This window comes from Podarcis muralis, chromosome 15 (assembly GCF_964188315.1).
Source record: "Podarcis muralis chromosome 15, rPodMur119.hap1.1, whole genome shotgun sequence".
Lineage (NCBI taxonomy): Eukaryota > Metazoa > Chordata > Lepidosauria > Squamata > Lacertidae > Podarcis > Podarcis muralis.
The window spans coordinates 42,219,793-42,235,826 of NC_135669.1; the positions used below are offsets into that span (position 1 = coordinate 42,219,793).

Sequence of the window (16,034 nt, forward strand, 5' to 3'; positions counted from 1 at the left end):
CAAGACCCCCTTCTCAGCCTCGCTGGAACTCATGTGGGACTCAGGAGAAGGCTCTCAGTGGCTATTAGCCATGATGGCTAGGTTCTCCCTCCGCAGTCGGAGGCCGTAATGTTTCTGAACATTGGACTCTCAAGTGGGGAGCGAGGGCGTTGCGCTCAGGTCCTGCTCGCGCGCTCCCCATTGGGGATCCCGGTTGCTCACGGCACTAGATGGGTCCCCTTTGGCCTGACCTCTCCTGATCTTGATTCACGTCGTCACCATCGCCGCTTCGGATTCGGGGTGCCGCTTCGAGCAAAGGGGAAGCCTCCTCCGGGTGGGGCGCGAGCCAGCCACCCCCCGCGCTCCTCCCCACCGCTTGCCGGCAACGCTTCCACGTGACGGCGAGGCTGGATCCAGGGAGCCGCCCACCGGGAGCCGAGCGAAAGAAAACACTCGGCGGCGGGCGGCGAGAGAGGCAGTGAGCGCACCTGCTCGCTGCGCACGGAGGCGCACCGCTCGCCAAACCTCTCCAAGGGCGCGCCTGACCTCTCCAAAGCGCGCAGGGAAGAAGACGGAGAGGTCGCCTCTCGCTCGCCACGTGCGCCGCTGCCCCTCGTCCCATGGCCCTCCCCGGCCCGAGGTGAGCCAGCCAGAGAGGGCCCTCCATGCCGGCGCGCCAGAAACAGGAGGCGAAGAAGAAGAAGAAGAAAGGCGCCGGCGCCGGCCGCGTGGATGCGGCGGCGCTGCTGCTGCGGGAGCGCACGGCAGCCGGAGCAGCCACGGGCTCCCTGGGCCAGCCGCCTCCCGCCGCCGCCGCCGCCCTGCCGAGGATGTTCAGCTGCGTGGGCTGCTTCTGGGTCCTCTTGTCCTCCTGCCTCGTGGCCGTCTGCAGCTTCAGCTTCCTCTCGCCGGCTTGGATCGTGAAGGAGCGCGGCGGCGGGCGGCGTTTGGTGGTGGCCACGGCCGCCGCCCTGGAAGGCAGCGAAGGCGGCGCCGGCGGCGGAGAGGTCAGCTTCGGGCTGCTGTGGCACTGCTCCGAGTCCCTGCGCCACATGTACGACTGCTACACCTTCGGCGGGCTGGGAAGGTTCAGCGAGATCCCCTCCGGCTCCTGGCAGGTGAGAGACGGGTTGAGCCTATCTAGCTTTGTGTTGTTCACACTGGCAGGCAGCGACGGCGGGGTGGGGTGGGGGAGGCGGTTCGGATAACGGGACCTACCCAGCCCACCAGGAGATGCCGGGGATTGCACCTGGGACCTCTTGCGGGCAAAGCAGGCGCTCTATACCACTGGGCTACAGCTCTTCTTTTAAAAATCAAGAAAGGTTCTAGTCCTCATGCTTCTGAATTACAGGCTGGTTGAATGGGAACATAAGAAGCTGCCTGGCAACAGCTCTTTCTCTTTTTAATAAGTGGATATTCCCAGCCCTACCTAGAGGTGACATCAGCAATTGAACCCGGGACCATTCTGCATGCAAAGTGGATGCTCTGCCAATGAGCCTCTGCTTGGAGCTGCCTTATATCAATTGTGCCAGGCGGTTAGTCTTTCTAGCTCAGTATTGCTGGTGGCAGCTCTCCAAGGTTTTGGCAAGGGGGGGGAAGGCATTCCCAGACCACTAGGGAATGGTGGGCATTGAATCTAGGAGCAAAAGGAACATATGAGGAGCTGCCTTATGCACATTAGATGCCCCTCTGTCAAAGATGCTTTAGCTAAGATTCCTTCATTGCAGGGGGTTGGGCTGGATGACCCTTGGGGTCCCTTCCAACTCTACAGTTTTATGGTTCTATACTGAGTCAGACCATTGGTCCTTCTAGCTCAGTATTATCTACCCTGACTGGCGGTAGTGGCTACCCAGGGTTTCCCATGGGGAGACATTCCCAGCCACACCTAGAAATGCTAGGGACTAAACCTTCTGCATGCAAAGCAGGTGTTATGCCATAGAGGTGTGTGATCCTTCTGCTGAAAATAAGCATAAAATTCTGGTTCTGAATAAAGAGCTGGAGCCAGAAGCTGCCTTTTGCTGAGTCTGACCATTGGTCCATCCAGGTCAGTACTGCCTACACTGACGGGCAGCGGCCCTCCACGGCTTCAGGCGGATAGTTTCCCCTCCGCCCTCCCTAGAGGTGCCATTGGGGATTGAACCTGGGACCTTCTGCATGCAAAGCAGATGCTCTGAAATTGCGCGGTGGCCTTTCTCCTAGCCCCTGTGGAATTGCGTCGTAAAATTGCACCTAAATCTGCAGCGGCGACTTCCAAGGAAGGTTGTTTCGTGTCAAGGTTGCCAGCTGGATTGGCTTGCCTCTGAGGTTTTTAATTTTAATTTGTGTCCTGGGTGTGTGTGCACGCGCGTGCCTTGTTTTGATGATGCCAAAAACGAAAGCCTAGCAGAAAACAAGCCGGAGATGTTTGCTGGGCTGTCCGGGTGTCAGCAGGCCGACAACACGTGCTTTGCAGTTAGAAATCTGTTGGGAGCTTCAGGGGAGGAAAAAAGAAAGCGCTTCTTGACATAGTGCATAGTTCGTACTGGGGCATTTGTTCCCACAAGAGGGAGCAATGGCCGCGCAGGTGAATGAATTTTAAGAGTGGGCTCACAGAGGCTGTCATGGTGGTTGTTCTCCCCTCCACTGTTGAAGGCAGGATGGTGGGAATCACAAATGGAGAGAGTGTTGCTGTTGACACTCAGGTTCTGCATGTGATCTTCTCTTTCGCGCATCCGGTTGGCCGCTGTGAGATGCAGGGCACTAGGTGCACCCAGTGTTAGAAATTAGCCAGAAGCCAGGCGCGTTTTGCTACTGGCACGGGTCCAGTTGCAACCACGAGGGGATTTCTGGATGGCAGTTGGGTAACCACAGTTTAAAAACCATAGTTATTACCATTTCCACTGTGTCTCCCCCCCCCCTCCTTCTTGCATTCTGGGGCAAGTGAATTGTAAGAGCAAGCTACAGTCAAGCAGTGTAGTTGAGATCAGAGAATCGAAGCCTTGGAAGGGACCCCAAGGGTCATCTAGTCCAACCCCCTGGCGAATAGACTATGGTGACTGTAACCTAGGTTCAAGGTGCCATTTGGCGAATAGCTTACATATCTGAGTTTCTAACACTGGACGCACCCCCATGGGCCTCTTCCAGCAGCTAGGCTTCCGGTGTTCTTAGAAGCTTCCAGGTTTGATCTCCAGTGTCTCCTATTATAAAAATCTTGGGCAACAGGATTGGGAAAAGACCTGTCTTTGCCTGAAACCTCCTTCCGGGGAGTCGGGCCACTGGATGGGGCTGATGGGGGAGATGTAGTCCAAAACATAGAGAGAGGGGGGCACCAGTTTGGGACTGGCCAGCCCAGACAATACTCAGGAGAACAGCAGACTTACAAGTATCGTAGCTTTCGCAGGAGGCTTAGAGCTGGTGTTTAGAACGATTTCCCAGTTAAAGCATCGTCGTTAGGGTGGCTCTTTAGAGAAAAAAAGTCAGTTGCAATTAACAAAGAAAAGTAAGGATGGGGAAGAATAAGGCCCCCAGAATAAGGCCAATGAGGAGTTGCTATGCTTGGTAAGGTGATGGCCCTGAATGTTGAATATGAGTTTGAAACTGGGTTTTTATGTAAGAATTCAATGGAGTATCCTGCTGAAGGGCATGGCTGACTGGCTGGCAGGTACCCTGAACTGGAATGCTCCTGTTGACAGCGATGAAAATTACATTGCAGTAGTTTGTTGTGGGGCATGTATTTATGCAATGGAATGGAGTACACGGTCAGTTGGTTGGTTGGCTGGCTGGCTGGCTGGTCCCCTGAACAGGAACAGGGGCATAGATAACATTGCTATATTTTCTTGCTGGTTCCACTTGCCACTGTATACATTTAAATGATTTATAAAGGATTAAAGCAACATTTAAACTCTTATTCATCACGCATCGGGGGTTGGTCCTCCCCGCCGCCCCCCCTGCAAATCTTTCGTTCTTGCTCAGTGATGGTGTGGAATCAGCGCGGATTCTTGTGTAGCGCATTAATGGGCTAACAAATGTGTTATTATGGGGTCTGTCAGCCACAGCAGCCTGACACTCTTTTACCCCTGTGGAAACTGCCATGGTTGTTGTGGAGTGGAAATGTCAATCGGCAGCTAATTATCACCGCTATGGAACTGGGCTCTTCCACTTGGCTTTTTTGCAATATTTACAACTCACCTTTCATTGACTTGTCTAAGAGTTGGTTGGAAGACTTGTTGATCCGGAGCACAAGAGAGTTTGATATCTATCTATCTATATCTATATCTATATCTATATCTATATCTATCTATAAGGCACCCCCTGCCCGTATGGGCCAGTCTTGCCAGACTCTAGGGTTGTGCGCTCATCTCACTCTATAGGCCGGGAGCCAGCGCTGTCCGGAGACACTTCCGGGTCACGTGGCCAGCGTGACAAGCTGCATCTGGCGAGCCAGAGCCGCACACGGAAACGCCGTTTACCTTCCCGCTAGTTGTTGTTGTTTAGTCGTTTAGTCGTGTCCGACTCTTCGTGACCCCATGGACCAGAGCACGCCAGGCACTCCTGTCTTCCACCGCCTCCCGCAGTTTGGTCAGGCTCATGTTTGTAGCTTCGAGAACACTATCCAACCATCTCATCCTCTGTCGTCCCCTTCTCCTTGTGCCCTCCATCTTTCCCAACATCAGGGTCTTTTCCAGGGAGTCTTCTCTTCTCATGAGGTGGCCAAAGTATTGGAGCCTCAACTTCACGATCTGTCCTTCCAGTGAGCACTCAGGTCTGATTTCCTTAAGAATGGATGCGTTTGATCTTCTTGCAGTCCATGGGACTCTCAAGAGTCTCCTCCAGCACCATAATTCAAAAGCATCAATTCTTCGGCGATCAGCCTTCTTTATGGTCCAGCTCTCACTTCCATACGTCACTACTGGGAAAACCATGGCTTTAACTATACGGACCTTTGTTGGTAAGGTGATGTCTCTACTTTTTAAGATGTTGTCTAGATTTGCCATCGCCTTTCTCCCAAGGAGCATGCGTCTTTTAATTTCGCGACTGCTGTCACCATCTGCAGTGATCATGGAGCCCAAGAAAATAAAATCTCTCACTGCCTCCATTTCTTCCCCTTCTATTTGCCAGGAGGTGATGGGACCAGTGGCCATGATCTTCGTTTTTTTGATGTTGAGCTTCAGACCATATTTTGCGCTCTCCTCTTTCACCCTCATTAAAAGGTTCTTTAATTCCCCCTCACATTCCCGCTAGTAAGCGGTCCCTATTTATCTACTTGCACCCGGGGGTGCTTTCGAACTGCTAGGTTGGCAGGCGCTGGGACCGAGCAACGGAAGCGCACCCCGCCGCAGGGATTCGAACCGCCGACCTGACGATCGGCAAGTCCTAGGCGCTGAGGTTTTACCCACAGCGCCACCCGCGTCCCTATCTATATCTATATCTATATCTATATCTATATCTATATCTATATTTATCTGAGTTGGCTTCATTCTGGAGAGTTTGCATTTCTGCCTTGAACTTCTGCCAATTTCATTCCTGAGTTTTGTGCTAAAGGGGGGTTTCCCTCTTTCCTGGCCTGACCCTGCACCTCTTGGCAAGTTGCTTTGGTACCTCTCTTCCAACAGCACAAATAGCTTTGGGGGGCTTTTTTCTTTTTACTGTGCTCCTAGCATGGGGGAATCAAGTTGAAAATAACAAGCGCCCTCCTTGGCCCTTGCTGCAAACTTGAGCCTTGTTGCCCCCCCCCCCCGCAAATAGGAGCAGAACCTGGGGCCTTCTTCATGCAAGCAGATGCCCTACCACTGAGCTACTCTTCTCCCCCTAAAAATGAAGCAACATTCCAGTCCTCATGGTTCTGACATACCATATTTTCCGCTCTATAAGATGCACTTTCCCCCTCCTAAAAAGTAAGGGGAAATGTGTGTGTGTCTTACGGAGCGAATGCAGGTGGGAGGCTCTGTTCAGCGCTCCCTTTAAAAAGCTGTGTGGAGCATGTGTGTGGCTCTTGGGGGTTTTTCCTCGAGGAGGAAAAGCGCTGCGATCCTGCTGGCTGTCCTGGCTTCTTGCTTAGCCGCATGCAGCCTCTCCTGGGCAAGGGGAGCCTTCATCCCGCTGCCTGGGAGAGGCTGCGAGCAGCTAACCCATAAGCCAGGGCTGCGCAGTGATCCCACTTGCTGTCCTGGCTTCTGGGATTCAGACCCCCCCCCCCCTTGTTTTCCTCTTCCAAAAACTAGGTGCATTTTATGGTCTGGTGCATCTTAAAAGGTAAAGGTAAAGGTACCCCTGCCCGTACGGGCCACTCTTGACAGACTCTGGGGTTGTGCGCTCATCTCACTCAAGAGGCCGGGGGCCAGCGCTGTCCGCAGACACTTCCGGGTCACGTGGCTAGCGTGACAAGCTGCATCTGGCGAGCCAGCGCAGCACACGGAAACGCCGTTTACCTTCCCGCTAGTAAGCAGTCCCTATTTATCTACTTGCACCCAGGGGTGCTTTCGAACTGCTAGGTTGGCAGGCGCTGGGACCGAGCAACGGGAGCGCACCCCGCTGCGGGGATTCGAACCGCCGACCTTTCGATTGGCAAGCCCTAGGCGCTGAGGCTTTTACCCACAGCGCCACCCGCATCCCCTGGTGCATCTTATAGAGCGATAAATACGGTAAATAGGATTATGGGAAGCTGTCTTATACTGACTCAGGCCACCGGCCCACCTACCTCAATATTGTCTGCACACACCGGCAGCTGATCTCCAGCGTTTCAGGCAGTGGGACATATCCAGCTCTACCTGGAATTGCCACTGGGGATTGAGCCTGGGACTATCTGCTTGCAAGGCCAGATGCCCTGCCACTGAGCTACACTCCCCTCTATTTAAATCGGGAGTAGGGGAACCCTTTTCAGCTCGAGGGCCGCATTCTGTCGTGCGCAACCTCTTGGGGGCCGCATGGCAGGGCCAAAGGCAGAAGTGGGCAGAGCAACAAATGTGCTTCGTAGAAAACGTCAGGGGTTTGATACATGAGCACCCCAGCGACACAATTTTACATCTTCTTCCGCATAAGCGCAGAAGCACAGAAGCAGGCAGGGCAAAGCACTCAAAGGGAGCTTATCCAGGTGATCTGTGTTGTGTACCTGGAAGGGGCATGTGAAAATGCCCCCAGGGCCAGATAGAGAAGCCTGGAGGGGCCACATTTGGCACCCTGAGCCAGAGGTTTCCCTACTCATCATCATCATCATTTTGTTTGTATGCTGCCTTTCTGTAGTTGAAACCATGCTCAAGGCGGCTTACAACATGACGAGATTTACACAATTACAAACGTAACAGAAGTCATGAACAATAAAAAAAACCCACATCAAAAAGTACACAACCAAATGGAAGCAATTTCCACATAAATAATAAAATCCCAAACCAAAGATACAACAATAACATCAATAACAGCAACAACTTCTCCCAACCCCCTGTAAAAGGTTTGAAAAAGAATCACACAGTGCCAAACAAGCTTGAACGTTGGAGGCATTTGGAGCCTCAAACCTGCACAGAAGTTTAGTTAGGTGCTAATAGTAGTTAGGGACACGGGTGGCGCTGTGGGTTAAAGCCTCAGCGCCTAGGGCTTGCCGATCGAAAGGTCGGCGGTTCGAATCCCCGCGGCGGGGTGCGCTCCCGTCGTTCGGTCCCAGCGCCTGCCAACCTAGCAGTTCGAAAGCACCCCCGGGTGCAAGTAGATAAATAGGGACCGCTTACTGGCGGGAAGGTAAACAGCGTTCCGTGTGCTGCGCTGGCTCGCCAGATGCAGCTTTGTCACGCTGGCCACGTGACCCGGAAGTGTCTCCGGACAGCGCTGGCCCCTGGCCTCTTGAGTGAGATGGGCGCACAACCCTAGAGTCTGGCAAGACTGGCCCGTATGGGCAGGGGTACCTTTACCTTTACCTTTAATAGTAGTTAGGCTACTATTCCTAGCTTGGTGGCGAAGAAACTGGAACATTTTTGGCTTGCTAAATTACTGTGTTTGAACAGATTTAGAAGAGACGCTGGGCATGTATAAAGACACACTGTGTGTTTATGATGTGGCTTGCAGGGTGTTCTGAATAAGCTTTGTGGTTGTCCGTGTGCACAGTGCGGTTGTAGATGTTTGGACTACAACTCCCTTCATCCATGGCCATTGGCCATGCTGGCAGGAAGGCTAAGCAGAGCCCCACTGGATCAGACCAAAGGATGCTCCAGCATCCTCTTCTCACAATGCTCAAGCAGATGACCCAATGGGAAGCCTGCGAGCAGGAGCTGAGAGCAAGAGCCATGCTCTCCCCATGCGTGATTCCCAGGTAATGGTCCCCAGACACATACTGCCCCTGACAATAGAGGTACAACACAACCATTGTGCCTAGTAGTCATTGATAACCTTCTCCTCCATGGGTTTGTGTAACGCCCTTGCCAAGCCACTCAGGTTGAACTATGCGCCATATTATCTTTAGGGCAGCCTTTTTTTCATGCAGCGCATTGTTAACAGTGGCAGAGCTTCCTTTTCCTCCCGCCCCCCTCTTCCTCTGCCAGTGATAGTTAATTTATGGAACTCTCTCCCACAGGAGACAGCAATGGCCCCCAACTTTGAAAAAGGATTGGGCAAGGCTGTTGATGGCTACCATCTACGATCAGAGATAGCAATGTTTCTCCATCCCTGGGATACAGCGGTTGTCACCCTTGGGCCAATCAAGGCCCTGCCTTGCTGTGGCTATTCATTCTTCTAGCATGTCGCAGGAGTTCTGCTGGCATTTTATCGGCGCCGTTGGCATTCTGTTGAATTTCCACCAGATCCTAATTTCCCTGCTGTGCTGGTCCCGGGGGGAAGGTTACTGTTATCGTAGTCCAAGTTCAGTCCTGAGTTACTAGCCTGGTAATAGTCCACAAGGTGCGAGGCGAGGTCCGAAACAGGGAGCCGGGCGGAGACAGGAACACTCAAAGATCAGAAGCAGGAAGCCGGGTGGGGAACAGGAACGCTGGAAGGTCAGAAGCAGGAAGCCGGGTGGGGAACAGGAACACTGGAGGAACAGGACTGGATGCTGGCCGAAACAGCTCTTCAATAACGACGTTGCTCCCGCAACCTGGGACTGGGCTGACTGGCCTTTATCTTCTCTAAGGCCAGGGGCGGTCCCGGCCCCCAGGAGCCCCGCCTCTCCTGGCCTTAAGGCGAGCACTCCTCCTGGGAGAAACCAGTTCCCTTCGCCTCTCTGCCCTAAGCCTCTGCAGTTCAGGAGAGGCCGAAGGGTTACTGGGTCCCGGGAGAAGCTCACCTGTAGACACTGAGTCCTCAAGCACCTCTGGGGCCAGAATGGATTCACCTGGTGCCTGCTCCTGAGGATCTGGCACAGGTGCAGGCTCCTCAGAATCTAGGCCTTGCCCCAGTTCAGCCGGCCCTGGAGGCGGGGACTCCTGTGCCGGCTGGGATTCCTCCGGTTCGCTCTCAGAATCAGAATCCCAGGCCATCACACCTGCCCTTGAAAAAAGCTGGTCTCAGCTGCAATAGAGGGTGGTGACCTTTACGAATCTCGAAGATTTCCGAGGTTGGCTTCAGATGTTGTTGGAAAACCTGCCTCCCCACCCCATTGCTGGGGCTGGGGGTGCTGAAGTAGTGCCCCGCAAATCCTCTTACCCAAGCGGTGGCTGAGAGAAGGAACCTGAGGATGTGTATGTGTGTGTGTGTGTGTGTGTGTGTGTGTGTGTGTGTGTGTGTGTGTACACAGCCTGTGCCTTTTGTCTGAGGGAGCCGCTCTCACCAAAGGATCATTAATGCACGCTGTGTGTTTTGTCGGAAGGGGAATTATGCTAATCGCCTTACAAATGATGCTTTGAGTCGTGCCTGGAGGTTAATTAAGGGGCCTTTCCCCTCAGAAAGAGGGGCACTGTGTCTGTTTAAAAATGCAAACACTGTTTTAGATCGAAGGAGCGGTCTCCCTGGACTTCTTGTTTTGCAGCTTGAGAGCAATGTGTCTAGCTTCATTATATATATATATATTTACCCCCACTTCCAATATCCCAGGCCCGGAATGGGGAAGTCTGTGGTCCTCCATAGGTTGTCTCCATCTCCCATCAGCCCTTGCAGGAGTGAGGGGACACTGAGGGTCACAGTTTGCACTATACAACTTACTCATCTGTACCCTAAATGATGCATCTGCAGGGCGGGGAGCCTATATTGCCTATACTGCCTACCATAATTATGTACTTCAGATTTTGGGTCCTTAGGTTTCTTGAAGCCTCAGGGCCCATTACTAACTCCAGCCCTAGCAATCGGTTATCGCAGTAAGACCTGCAGAAGCAATCATCCCTCCTATTAGCATCATTCGGCTGTGTGCGCTGTTCCTTTTGCAACCAAACCACTCGCCGTCCATGCACAAGAGTACGGCAGGCTTGTGGGAACTTCTGGCAGAAGTAGAAAAAAAGCTTTTTTTGCAGGGGGAAAACCTGAAACTGAAAAGCATCCAGCGAGCAGGCTTAAAGAATTTTGTTTAACTTTTTTGGAGTGTGTGTGTGTGTGTGTGTTAGGAAATTGAATGGAGTGGTCTTGGCAGAGGGCCTGGCTGGCACCCTGGCGAGGAATGCAGCCTACTGCAACATTTTGTTGCAGGTCATGCCTGTTGGTTCAGTCTCAGGTTAGCTTAGGCAACAGATCTCTTTCCTGCTTATCTGTGTATTCAAGGGAAGGATCTTTTTCCAGCCCAGAGGGTGGCTTTGAAAGAGAAACTGGGGGAGGGGGGCTTTGGGTAGCGCCTCTCCTTGCTGGGAAACGCTCTCCTTATTTGGCACGGGGGAGTAATTCAATTCAGTTTTTCTTTTAAAGACGAATCTTCCTAATTTGCACTTTCTGAAACAATATGCAAAGCACACCGACCCTTCGAAATCTCCAAATTCTGCAAATTGATGGGCATTCCAAACCCTACAGGGAGATGCATGGGACTGAACCCTCAACCTTCTGTATGTCAAACAGGTTCTCTGTTGCTGAGCAGCAGCCCCTCCACCCCACCCCCCCAGATTAATGTGCTACGGATTAATTAATATGAATGAATCACACATTGTGAATTGGGGAGACTTGGATGAAGCTAACCATGTGTCTCTTTGGGTTTTCCCCCTGGGAGCGTGCAGCGTCTGCTAAGATACTGATCCGGCAGGAAGGGCGGGGGTGCAAGAACCTGGGGGGGCTCCTCTAATGAGGATTCCATTCTTGATGTTGATTGGGTGGCAAGGAAAGACCCCTTCGCTCCTCTGGAGCAGTAATGAAGGCAGGTTGGGAACAAGAGAAAGTGGGGGTCTGATCTGGCAAATGACAGCACCCGAGGTGGCCGCCTAATTAAAATTTCATTAAGCTTCTTTGCCTGCCTTGGTGGGGGTCTCTGGCTGCACAACTGATGTGCTAATGCCTTCGCTTGCCTCTTTCCTTTCTCTTTCCCTCCCTGTCTATCATCTCCTCCCCCTCCCAGATTAAAAAAAAGGAGCATTGTGTGGACTGCACACAGCAATCATCCCCTCTCCCTTCTCTCCACAAACATCAGCAATGGGGTGTGTTTATTACAGGAACTTGCTTTAAAGCAAGGCAGACTTATTTGCACATCTACCCACTGTTGGCAACTCTGACTGGCAGAGCAGGGTTCCCCACCTCATGCCCCATTGCCTGCTACACTGGGGGGTACCTGTAACCACTCTAACCACTATGCAATACTGCCTGTTGGTGCTATGACTTTACCCTTGTCCAGCCTCTTCCATCCCCTCCGATTGCAGGATTGCTTTGGTTTTCATTCGCTATGGAAAGTAAAGGCAATTGTCGTCTGCAGCCTTTGCGCACGAACCGACGCTGTCAGCTCTGGTCAACTCTCACGGCTGCAGCTTGGAGATGATCGCATGTGTGAATGGAAGGGTGCTTGGGGCTGTGGGGTTGGCTGCAAAAAGGCGCAGCCTGGAATCTATTCATAGATCAAGGGAGATGAAAGCATCGCATTAAGAAAGGCTTCCTTGCTGTTTCTTGAATCTTAACCCCCTACAGCATGAGAGACGTTTCTAGGGAAACGAGTATTGCTGAGCAACTGCAGAGTCCAGTACGATTGCCCTTCTCCACTGCGTTCAATAAATTTGGGGAAAACATAGTATCGCTGAGCACATGCAGAGTTCAGTGCAACTGTATTTTACACGGACCTCTGATAACTCTACTCAAAGAGTGAGGGCTTTTAAGAGAAGGGCAGGCAGGCACTTTACAGGGACAGACCGCTGTCCCTTTGGAAAGGGGGTTGGTTTGGATGGCCTCCCAGGTACCCCTCACAACTTACTTTTGATCCTAACTTTGTGTTTCCTCTGGCACTGAACGTTTTCTTTTACTGCGCTTGCAAACCACATGTCGACTGTTGTGTTTCAGGGCTGGGGATGTGCAACCCTCCTAGATGGTGCTTGGCTGAAACTCCCATTATTGTCCCTGGCCATGGAGCTATGCTGGCTGAGTTGGGAGTCCAGTCCAACAACATCTGGAGTACCACAGATATTCCCCACCCCCCAGTCGACTTGGCGGGTGAGCAGAGGTGATAGAATCATAGAATTGTAGAATTGGAAGAGGCTGCAAGGGTCATCTAGTCCAACCCCCCAAAGGATCCTGGGAATTGTAGTTTACCCCTTGAGCTGCAATTTCCATCTAAGGGACCCCTGACCATTAGGTCCAGTCGTGGCCGACTCTGGGGTTGCGGTGCTCATCTCACTTTACTGGCCGAGGGAGCCGGCGTACAGCTTCCAGGTCATGTGGCCAGCATGACTAAGCCGCTTCTGGTGAACCAGAGCAGGAAACGCCGTTTACCTTCCCGCCGGAGCGGTACCTATTTATCTACTTGCACTTTTGTGCTTTCGAACTGCTAGGTTGGCAGGAGCAGGGACCGAGCAATGGGAGCTCACCCTGTTGCCTGGATTCGAACTGCCGACCATCTGATCAGCAAGTCCTAGGCTCTGTGGTTTAACTCACAGCGCCACCCGCATCCCTAATTTCCATCTAGTCCAACCCTAACCCTAATCATTGTCCTTAGCAAACTACAGTTCTCAGGATTTTTCAGGGGAAGTAAATGTACAGTGTAGATGTGGCCGCATGTGGTGTGAAGAGCAATGAATCAGAGAGAACTTGAGCAAAATAAGTATCTTCTCCCCATGCCCCAGTTGGCTCTATCCCCTGACTCCAATCCTGCTTACTTCCCTGGTGAGCTGGCATTGAGCCAAATGGGCTTCTCAGAGCATTCTGTGACATCAGAGCACTTCCACCTATAATTGGGGAGGGCTGGAGCTTGTAGATAACAGCCAAGTTGTTATTTTTTTTAGCCTGACCTCTTTTGAATTTTGAGAGTTCACCAATAAGATATGCAGAATCCAAGTATTTGAAATTCTCTTCTTCCCTCTTTTTACAAACAGCTTTACTTAACTTTCTAATAAAAGGATAGAACAAAGAGGTTTGATACTCGTTTTAAAAGCACTATTTGTAGAGAATGAATATGTCATAAACATCATTGTCTGTAATAAACATTAACTTGTGAGGTTGCCCAATGCACAAGTTGGCTCCAGTGCTTCTGTTTAGTCAGGTTGTCAGCTTCCTAAACATGTGTGCTTTAATTGTGACACCCTTCCCCCCCTTCCAGACACAAGAGGGTCCCCCTACCGCATAGTTTGAGGACTCTGCTTCAACTACCCCTTTACTAGGGAGGTGCTTTCCATGGTTTCATTCTCCTCTCTTGGTCACTATTGATCTCTTTCGATCCCACAAGCAGAATCTATTTTTTTGAATTATTTCCCTGCCAACAAAAGGCCATAAAATCTCCCTGTCTCCTGCTTCTCTTCCCACCCCCAATCCTACTCCTGAGGGTGATTAATTGTTTATCCCCCAAACAAATTAAGAGCCTCTTGGCGGGCCCATCAATATGCCTTTATGTGGCCTAATAAATCCTGATTAATGACAGACCCGTATAAATCTCTGTATTACCTTTTTGGTGGGTGGTACGAGGTGTGAGCTTCAGCCATCCTCTCGGTTTAAAAAACACACACAAACTTTAAGACCTGCATGCGGAACAATACTTAAATCGGTTAGCTAATTCACAGTTGAATTAAAATGTGCTCAACAGATTATTCTGAAGGCCGAGGATAAGAACTTGTGTCCCTGTTCCCCAACTGGCTGGCAAAGACTGACTTTCCTGTTAAGACAGCCAGAGTGTCTTTGGTTAGAGATACGACAGAACAAAATTAAGACCATTAAACTCAGTTGCTTTGTTTGCAGTTTGACAGCGTAACCGACTCACTCAGAAGCTGCTGGGCTCTTTTCTTGGACGTTGGATGGCTACCTGTCAGGGGTGCTTTAACTGTGATTTCTGCATTGCAGGGGGGTTGGACTAGATGATGTTTGGGGGGTCCCTTCCAACTGTATGAATCTACGAGTCAGCAGTCTCTCTTACTGGATTGCCACTTGGTGGCTGGATGACCGAGCAGCCTTCTCCAATTCATAGTCCTGGCAAAGGGGAAAACCCACTGGTGGCTTGGTACATGTATGAGCTCACAGGCCGCTGATAAAACAAGGCTGAGCAACCTCTGATCAGGAGCCAAATGCAGCCCTCCCTCCCCCCCAGGTCTCTCCCTCTGGCCCCCTGGAACTCTCCCTAGGCCACGCCTCCTCTCCTCGGGCCACGCCCCTCACCAGCCCAGCTTCACAGCCTCCTTGAATGGTTTTGCGTGGCTGGAAATGTGTCCTTGGACTCGGACAACGTCCCTTGCTCGCCTGGATGGAGGGTAGAGAGAAAAGTGTGAGAGTGACTATATGCAGAAACTAGCTTGATATGCCTCTGTCCTGTATGCCTGAAGGAGCGTCCCCACCCCCATCGTTCTGCCCGGACACTGAGGTCCAGCGCCGAGGGCCTTCTGGCAGTTCCCTCACTGCGAGAAGTCAAGTTACAGGGAAACAGTCAAAGGGCCTTCTTGGTGGTGGTGCCCATCCTGTGGAACACCCTCCCACCAGATGTCAAAGAGAAGAACAACTACCAGACTTTTAGAAGGCATCTGAAGGCAGCCCTGTTTAGGGAAGCTTTTAATGTTTAACAGACCATTGTATTTTAATATTTTGTTGGAAGCCGCCCAGAGTGGCTAGGGAAACCCAGCCAGTCAGGCGGGGTATAAATAATAAATTATTATTATTATTACTATTATTATTATATTTTATTTAAAATGTCTTCTTTTTTATTATAATAATTAATTGTATCCTGACTTTACCCCAGACTGGGACTTAAGGTGGCTTACATGAATTAAAACACCCCGTATAAAATACGGAAAGTGAAAAAACATATGAAAAATATTAGTTAAGAAGTAATCAATATAATTCAAACAATATTTAAAACAAATCTGTTAAAATACAGACAGTAAAAACAGCACAGAATTATTATAAGCCCTTTCCTTGAAAATAACAGTCACTTCCACAAAGCCTGCCGGCGGAAGGATAGCAAGCAGGGAGTCACTCTAGCTTCTCTAGGCAGAGAGTTCCAAAGTTGTCTTGGGGCAGCCACCAAGAAGGCCCTCTCCTGCATCCCCACCAAGCCTGCCTGTGAGGGTGGCAGGACTGAGAGAAAGGCCTCCTCCGAAGATCTCTGAGCCCAGGCATATGTGAATGGGAGTGTCCTCTGTTCCACCTAGTGGCTGACATTGCATGGTAGAAAGCTCCCTTCCCCCCAAATAAATAAGCGTATCAACAGATGCTGCAATTGTTAAGCAAGGGCAGGACAGATTGTGTTTTTGTGTCTTTCCCCAGTCAGCCTATCCTTTTGCCACTGAACTATTTTTGGCACGTTCCCTTCCAACTCTTTCCTGTTTTTCTCTCTCTCTCTTTCTCTCACCCCAGATTTCCTTCCTGCTCTGTAGTAAAGGACAAGGGAGGCTCTGACTTCCCGAAAGGTCAAAGATGGGTGTGTGTGGCTGTTTTTTTATTGTTCTAGCAGCTGATCACAGTAATTTAGTTTTCCTGTTTTAGAGAAGTGGTGCCGTTTTTTAAAAAAGCGCTATGCATTCCTGCGGGACCTGCCATTGTGCAGGACACAGACGAATTGGCCGCCTCCACCG

The 16,034-nt window shown here is 51.2% G+C and overlaps 1 protein-coding gene across 1 annotated transcript in view; it reads left to right on the forward strand.

Annotated features, from left to right (window-relative positions):
* The window catches only part of LHFPL7 (LHFPL tetraspan subfamily member 7), a 78,059-nt gene continuing 62,025 nt past the window's right edge, over positions 1-16,034 (forward strand). Inside the window, exon 1 of the mRNA XM_028707317.2 lies at positions 1-1,097. Coding sequence (XP_028563150.2) covers positions 645-1,097 — 453 coding nt within the window. The 5' untranslated portion in view covers positions 1-644. The remainder of the gene's footprint in view (positions 1,098-16,034) is intronic.